This window comes from Salvelinus sp. IW2-2015, unplaced genomic scaffold (genome assembly GCF_002910315.2).
Source record: "Salvelinus sp. IW2-2015 unplaced genomic scaffold, ASM291031v2 Un_scaffold1241, whole genome shotgun sequence".
Lineage (NCBI taxonomy): Eukaryota > Metazoa > Chordata > Actinopteri > Salmoniformes > Salmonidae > Salvelinus > Salvelinus sp. IW2-2015.
Window position 1 is genome coordinate 266565 of NW_019942793.1, and position 8525 is coordinate 275089.

General features: G+C 43.4%; 1 protein-coding gene across 1 annotated transcript; it reads left to right on the plus strand.

Moving 5' to 3' along the window:
* The first annotated feature begins 296 nt into the window (after nucleotides 1-296).
* LOC112070159 (mRNA decay activator protein ZFP36L1) lies at nucleotides 297-3827 on the plus strand. Its single transcript, XM_024137571.2, has 2 exons — nucleotides 297-503; nucleotides 2052-3827. The coding sequence occupies exons 1-2, from the start codon at nucleotides 450-452 to the stop codon at nucleotides 3198-3200; spliced, it is 1203 nt and encodes a 400-aa protein (XP_023993339.1). The 5' UTR covers nucleotides 297-449; the 3' UTR covers nucleotides 3201-3827.
* Nucleotides 3828-8525: the final 4698 nt, after the last annotated feature.

Genomic DNA, 8525 nt, shown 5'->3' on the forward strand with positions numbered 1-8525 from the left:
ACATGAGAGTGAAAAGAATAATGCATTACAGTTTGTTTTTAAAACTTGGATGAAATAATGCTATGCTCTATTAACCTTGTTCTTTGTGTTTCTTTAGTGTAGATCCTATTTACGGTTGAGTGCCTCAGCCATGCAAAACCAATGCAACATTGTGAATGTGCCCTGCGAGAAAGTTTGCAAAGTTCTGGTGTAAGTTTCTTGTCCCCTCAAAAAAAAGAGTCGATCTAAGAACCGCCCCGTCACTACAAGCTCCTCCTGCACGCGATTATAAAGCAAACGTACTGGGCTGCTGCAGTGCAGAGGGGGTGATCTATTAGTTAGGGCAAAATAAGTTTACAAATCAGAACTCACCATAGTCTGTAACTTCAATTTAAAAATATATATATATATATATATATATATATATATTATTTTTACTACTTTTAGATTGTATTTTCTACGCAGCCAAGATGACCACCGCAGTGGTTTCGCCTTTCTACGATTTCAGCGAAGTAATGAACAAGGTACAGAAGTTATCTACTCGCTTTTTTTCTAGGCTAGCCAACGTTATTAGCTATTGGAGCCACGTCAGTAGTGGTATTCGACATTTAACGAGGCTAGTTTGCGGTTGGTTCATTTGACATGTGTACCCTTTTTGTTGTGATTAATATTATAAAAGTGATGCAGTAACATTGGTTTGATATGATCATAACTCGAACTTTATCTTGCAAACTGCCTAGTTATGGAAACTTGCGCGATAGTGAGTTCCATGACGTGCATGCTGTCTCGTGTTGTGATTTTTTACTTTGTTGACTATCGTTCGTTTCCTTGTTTGATTGCTAATATCCATTAAGAGTGAGTCAGACTCTGTTAAAATGGATAAATTGCTAGTCTGCTGCTACTTTTGCACCACAGTAGTCAAAAGTGTTAACCACGAGGGTTTGCAATTCATTATTTAATTCAATGGCAACAGTTGGCTCTAATGATTGAAACGTGTTTTATTGTGCAGCTGGATACATTGGATAAGTTAAACGCAGAATCGTTAGCTAACTAGCTACATGAATCAGATGTCTATTTGTCATGATGTTACATTCGTTCAATAAGGCTCGTTCSTGAAACTAACGTTAGCTAGTTAACATTGAAACCCCTAACCAATGATTATGATGTGCAGTAATTTGATACATTTTATTGAAACGTACTGGTTGCCAATTATATTGAAAGGCGAAGAAAAATCTAATATCTAGATATATAGTATGAATTAAATGCATTGATTGTTGTAGACAGCTACTGTATTTAATTGAAATGTTATGATTTGTTTTTAGCAACTTCTGAACTTTCTGTTTGAAGTTAATAAATATATTTAGTTGGTCTTTGCGCATAAAAGGTCTACATAAAGTTAACTTTATACGAATTAACCTTGTGTAAGAGGCAACACACGCTTTTTAATCTTTCATCAATTACCCAGCCATCAACATCTATATTATTGATTGAGAATGTTATTTGAAGAGAACGTCCTTACTAGCCTACTAACATAATGCCTTCCCGTTGAGTGCCCTCAAACTACGTTTTCATTTCAAATTCAGAGATGCAGCAGCTTCTTTGTAACCAGACCAGACTCGCAGCGCGCACATTCCTTTGTAGGGCAACTTGCCAAACCAGCTGTTCTGTTCGAGGGTAACACTGTTTTTACGCCACTTCGATACCGAAGTTACTTTTTCGTAGCCGTTTGGGATAATTAACGTAGTAGGATAGGAGACGGAGGTTATGCTTAGCAAAAATGCCCTCTTAACCGGTTACGAAAATCAGTTTGTATCGAAGTGGTGTGAAAAGTCTGTCAGTTCTGTTCTATAGGCCTGCATCACCAGAGGATTTAAAGCAAAACGAACATCAACAGTAGTCATTCAGGGATTTCTTGTAGACGTTTTCCCTCCCTTTATGAAATCAAAGCCATTTCAGTGTCCATTATCATAATTTGTAGGATAAAATTGCTTTATTGACTAACGTGAATTGTTAAACTACTTATTATTTTSTATTGAATGTAGACTTAATATTCCAAATGTGTAATTTTCCAGAACGACAAGATGCTGAATTACAACAACAACTTACTGAGCGCCCCCCATCATCCGATATCCACCAACATCCCCATGTCTATCACCAACCCCACCGGAGCCCTGCTGGACAGGAAGGCTGTGGGGACCCCCTCGCTGGGCTGTGGGCTGTCAGTATACAAGAGACGCCACTCTGTCACCCTCCCCAACCATAACCCCAGCTCCAAGTTCAACCAGAACCAGTTCCTTAACAGCCTGAAGACCATAGACCACTCCTCCTGCTCCATCGCCTCAGGGTTTATTGGAAGTGGTAGCAGCAACAAGGAGAATCGCATGAGGGACCGCTCTTTCTCCGAGACGGGTGAGAGGCTCCTACACCAGTGCCTGGGGCCTGCTAGTCCTACCAGCCTAGGAGCCCTGAGCCAGCAGCAGAGCCAGGTCAACTCCAGTCGCTACAAGACGGAGCTGTGCCGGCCGTTTGAGGAGAACGGAGCCTGTAAGTACGGCGACAAGTGTCAGTTCGCCCATGGCTTCCACGAGCTGCGTTCTCTCAGCCGCCACCCTAAATACAAAACCGAGCTGTGTCGTACCTTCCACACAATCGGATTCTGCCCCTACGGTCCTCGCTGTCACTTTATCCACAACGCAGAGGAGCGCCGTGGACCCCCTCCCTCCCCCTCATCCTGCTCCTCCTACTCTCCTCTCTCCTCCAATAAGTTGGAGCGTCCTCGTCTGCAGCACAGCTACAGCTTYGCAGGGTTCCCCAGCTCTGGGGGACTGAGAGGAGGGGACAGCCCCACCTCCGTCACCCCTCCACCAATGTTCTCTCCGGACGAGATACCTGAGTGGCCGAGCTCCAACCTCTTCACGTACTCCAGCCAGGAGCTGGCCAATCTGTTCGGCCCCAGCCTTGGATCCGGAGACCACGTGGGGACTGATCCCAAAGCCCCTGCACCCCCGTCCCAGAACAACACCCCCTACTTCTTCAGGCCCATGTCGGAGTCCCCCACCCAGATTTTTGCATCTCCGTCCAGCCCGCCCCAGGACTCTCTGTCGGACCAGGAGGGGTACCAGAGCAGCTCGGGGGGCAGTCTCAGTGGGTCAGAATCCCCCAGCCTGGATGCCAACAGACGCCTCCCAATCTTCAGCCGCCTCTCCGTCTCTGACGACTAGACGGCAGCTATTTAATGTATCTTATCCACGCCGCCCTTGAAAAAAGGACAGAAAGATATAATGAATGGGAAATGGCACTCCCCTGTCCCCTCGACAACCATCCCCTGACCCCTCTTCTCCACAAATCAATATACATTTAGTTCCTAGTTAGAATAAGGATACAGTGACTTGTTTTCAAATCACCCCAGAAATGTCTTCCTTGCTGTTACCCGCCTCCTAACTCCCCTCCCTTCACAGACCCTACCATGTCTTCAGTCAAAACGCGAGAGGAAACGAATGAACAATGAGAATGTTAGACTTTTGTTGTTTTGCCAGGTGCCACCTGTGATTTTGTTCCTGAACGTGTAGCAGTGCAAGTGTGTCATTGCACCACAAACCACCCCATCCTGTTGTTGGTCACTGGCAGTTGTGTTTCTGGAAAGGAAGGATGAGGGACGTCTTTATTGTCTAACTGGTTATTAAACCTTTAAGACTGTTTGTATTATTATTTTTGTCCCGCCCTCTCCACCCCACCGCCCTCTGTGCCGTTCCGCAGGCAGCGGGGAATTCCAGCATTCCCATGGTGCAGTTCTTCTATACTTCCTGCRACTTGAGATGGGATCTCTAAGCTATCCTAGTTTTCCTCTTCCCCTTACAATCAGAATCTGGCTTTGAGGAGTAGTCTGATGTTATGACATCTCTCTGCTTCTTTCTCTAGGTTTTGATTATTTTTATTGTTATTATGATTATTTGTTTGAAAACTTTCCAAACAGTTTTTGCTTATCACTGCATATTTAACTTATCGAAACATATTTATTGGTGATCATATGCATTTTTTTGTTAATTTTGTTTTTGTATTTATCTGGATAATGAACAATAGAATATATTTTCTTTATGTTAAATTATGATCTTCGGTATTAATCTAAAGATTGTGAAGACATTTTGTCAATTTCTTTTTTCACAGTTTAATATATTGTATTACAATGACTTTTGTTTGCAACTACACATTGTCAAAATGAGACTTAATTTAAAACAAAAAAATGCAGAAAAAAAAGTTGATTTATTTATTTGTATACATTTTTTTGTTCTCTGTTCTCCCTGTTATTGGACTGCAATTCTAGCAAAAATAATTGCCGCATTCTCATTCCGGAGGTGTCCTGTGCTCACTCTTTTTTTGATGTTTTCTCTGACAGTAACAGTACTTTAATGTTATTACCTTTTCGCTGTTGTATTCTTTGAGATTAGGCCAACTTGGTACCATATGTAGACCAAACAGGATTATTTCATAAATATGACTCATATATCTAAAACTAAGAGGTGCAACACGTGATGAGTATCACCATGTTCACTTGGACATCCCGATTCAGTGTGTGAAGTTTTGGGTTTAAAGTTATGTGAAGGTCTCAGTTAATGTAATACAATAACCAGGGATTTAGAGGAAAAAGACTCCCTTTTATTACAAGCAAAAGCTGTGACCAAATGGTTTGAGGAGAAGTTGTCTTGTTTTTTGCACTTGCGTGGCCCCAGCTGTTAAAGTGCCTACTTTTGAATACATTCCAGGTAGCTAACTAAGGCCTTTTCTATTAAACGATGGAAGATAATGGTGAAATTGTTTTTAAATTCCTTGTTCCATGTTTCCTTGAAGTTTTGAATGATGTTAAACAGGATTACTGAAAGTAAACGAAAGTAAACTGAAAGTCAAACTGTTGAATGTATTTTTCCAGCCATGGTTTTTCACTAGTCATTTCTCTGAGTTGATATAAAACTGATTTCTTTTTGTAACTTGATTGCAGTTAAAACCAATAAACCCTGTATTTTTCAAACAATGTTTTTCTTATTTTTTTTATTCATCCACCCGCTAGTGAACTGAGACGTGACTGGATTGTTTCTGAGGCGTGGTTGTCTTCTCGGTCAGGCCTAGTCAAGCATTACATATTTACASAGTTAGACTTTGATACAATGTCAGACTATTTTTTGAAGGGAAAACTGCAACTTAACAAAGCAATTCCTGTTGCAGCATGTTCCATAACCCAGACAATCATCTTTTGGTGAGGATGCTGACACTGATTTAACTCAACCTTAACATACTAAATACCATTTTAAATGGGTGAAAACAGTCAAGTTTATTGAGTTTAACATTACGTGCATAGAAAGAGATCCATGGTGACCCTGTTATGTCGGGCGGAGGGTGTTGCATTGAGCCAGCAGATGATTGGTGGACAAGAGAGGGTGTATCCTTGTGATTGGACTAGATAGACCTGTTAGTGGTATTGGATCAGGGTGATCAAACTGAGCTGCTTTGATTACACAGACTGATACCACACTCGGTTTCCCTGGTCATGTTGATCAGGTCAGTRAAGTTATGACAGGCTGATATGGAGGGCCTGTCAGTCTGAAGAAACCTAGTCAGAGATGGGTAGGCAATGGGTGTAGACTAACAGTGAAATACTTATAGGTCCATTTCTAACAATGCAGAGAGAAAACAATGGAAATAGTGACGCAAGGAATAAATACACAGTGAATAAAGAGTCAAAATAACATGGCTATATACAGGGAGAACAAGCACCGAGTCGATGTKCAGCGGTACGAGGTAATTGAGGTAGCTATGCATATAGGGAGGGATAAAGTGACGAGGCAACAGGATAGACAGTAGCAGCAGCGCGTGTGGTGTCCGTAGGCATGTGTGGGCGACTGTAGTGTGTACCGGGGTGTCAGTGTGGGTAGAGTCCAGTGTGCGTAGTCAGTGCAAGAGAGTTAGTGCAACAATGTTCGATGAGGTAGTCTGGGTAGCTATTTAGCAGCCTTGTTTAAAAGTCTCATGGCTTGGGGGTAGAAGCTGTTCAGGGTTCTGTGGGTTCCAGACTTGGTGCATTGGTACTGCTTGCCGTGTGGTAGCAGAGAGAACAGTCTGTAGCTTGGGTGGCTGGAGTCTTGGACACCTTTTTTGGCCTTCTGACATCACCTGGTATAGAAGTCCTGGATGGCAGGGATTTCGGCCCCWGTGACACTGGTCCGTACGCACTACCCTCTGTAGCGCCTTGCGGTCGGATGCCAAGCATTTGCCATACCAAGAGGTGATGCAGCCAGTCAAGATGCTCTCGATGGTGCAGCTGTAGGACTTTTTGAGGATCTGAGAGCCCATGGCAAATATTTTCAACCTGAGGGGGAAGAGACGTTCTCGTGCCCTCTTGGTGTGTTTGGACCATGATAGATCCTTAGTGATGTGGACACCAAGAAACTTGAAGCTCTCAAACCGACCAGCCTTTCTAAGCATTTCATAGCTACAAATGTGTGGTACAGGGCGATAGTTATTTAGACAGGTTCCCTTGGCTTTCTTGAGCGCAAGGACTATGGTAGTCTACTTGAAACAAGTAGGTATTATAGTCAGGGAGAGGTTGAAAATGTCAGGGGGGCCTGGGTGGCGCAGCGCCACTACAGCCTGGGATTCGGAGGATGCGTGATTCGACCTTCGCCTCTCCCAAGCCCATTGAGGGAGAATTCAGGGAGAAACCAGGGTAAAAAAAATGGCCATACCACAAGCGTATTTAGTACTGAGATGGGAGACCGCCTGGGAATACCTTAATATATATATATATTTTTTTTAAAGAGTATTGCCAGCTGGTCACTGCATGCACTGAGTATGTCCTGTTAATCCGTCTGGCCCTGTGGCCTTGTGAATGTTCACCTGTTTAAAGGTCTTATTCACATCGGCTACAGAGGGCGTGATCATTTACATTTACATTTTACATTTTAGTCATTTAGCAGACGCTCTTATCCAGAGTGACTTACACGCAGTCGTTCGGAACAGCTGGTGTTCTCACACATGGTTCAGTTTTGCTTGTCTCGAAGCGAGCATAGAAGGCATTTAGCTTCTCTGGAAGGCTCATGTCACTGGGCATCACATGGCTGAGTTTCCGTTTGTAATCTGTGATAGTTTTCAGGTCCTGCCACATCCAATGAGTGTCAGAGCCAGTGTAGTAGGATTTGATCTTAGTCCTGTATTGACGCTTTGCCTGTTTCATTGGAGGGCATAGCGGGATTTCTTATAAGCGCCTGGGTTAGTGTCCCACTCCTTGAAAGCGGCAGCTCTAACCTTTAGCTTAGTGCGGATGTTGCCTGTAATCTGGTTGGGATGTGTCCTTACGGTCACTGTATGGACGACTTCAACGATGCACTTATTAATGAAGCCGTTGACTGATGTGGTAAACTCCTCAATGCCATTGGATGAATCCCCAAACATATTCCAGTCTGTGCTAGCAAAACAGCCCTGTAGCTTAGCATCCACTTCATCAGACCACTTCCGAATTGAGTGTGTCACTGGTACTTCCTGTTTGAGGTTTTGGTCAGATTTGCCAAACGGGAGAACTTTGTATTTGTCTCTGTGTGTGGAGTAAAGGTGATCTAGAGCTGTTTTCCTTCTAGTTGCACAGGTGACATGCTGGTAAAACAGTTTCGTTTTCCTGCATTAACATCGCCGGCCACTAGGAGCGCTGCCTCTGGATGAGCATTTTCTTGTTGGCTTATAGCCCTTTATAGTTCGTCGAGTGAGGTCTTAGTGCCAGCATCGGTTTCTGGTGGTCAGTATACAGCTACRAAAAATATAGATGAAAACTGCCTTGGTAAATAGTATGGTCTACAGCTTATCATGAGGTTTTCTAACTCAGGCAAGTAGAACCTCGAGACTTCCTTTATATTAGAGATTGTGCACTAGCTGTTGTTAACAAACAGACACACACCCCCGCCCTTGAGTTTACGAGACGCTGACGTTCTGTCCTACCGACGCATAGAAAAAACAGCTAGATTTATATTAACCATGTCCTCRTTCAGCCACGACTCCGTGAAGCACAATTCTTCAGGTCCAGTTGATAGGATAGTCTCGAACCGAGCTCATCTAGTTTGTTCTCCAGTGATTGTACATTCACAAATAGAACAGAGCTAATCTATTTTTTTCTCTCCAGTGATTGTACATTCACCAATAGAACAGAGGGTAGAAGTGTTTTTGTTTTTTTACTCGTTGCCGTGGTTTCATCACGTTGCCCCACGTCGGCATCTATATCATAGTTTCATCAGGTTGCCCCCATGTCATACTCTATATCGTAGTTTCATCAGGTTGCCCCCACGTCATCCTCTATATCGTAGTTTCCTCAGGTTGCCCCCACGTCATCCTCAACATTGTAGTTTCATCAGGTTGCCCCCACGTCAGGTTCTATATCGTAGTTTCATCAGGTTGTCCCCACTTCGGCCTCTATATCGTAGTTTCATCAGGTTGCCCCCACGTCAGGCTCTATATCGTAGTTTCATCAGGTTGCCCCCACTTCGATCGCTATATTGTCGTTTCCTCAGGTT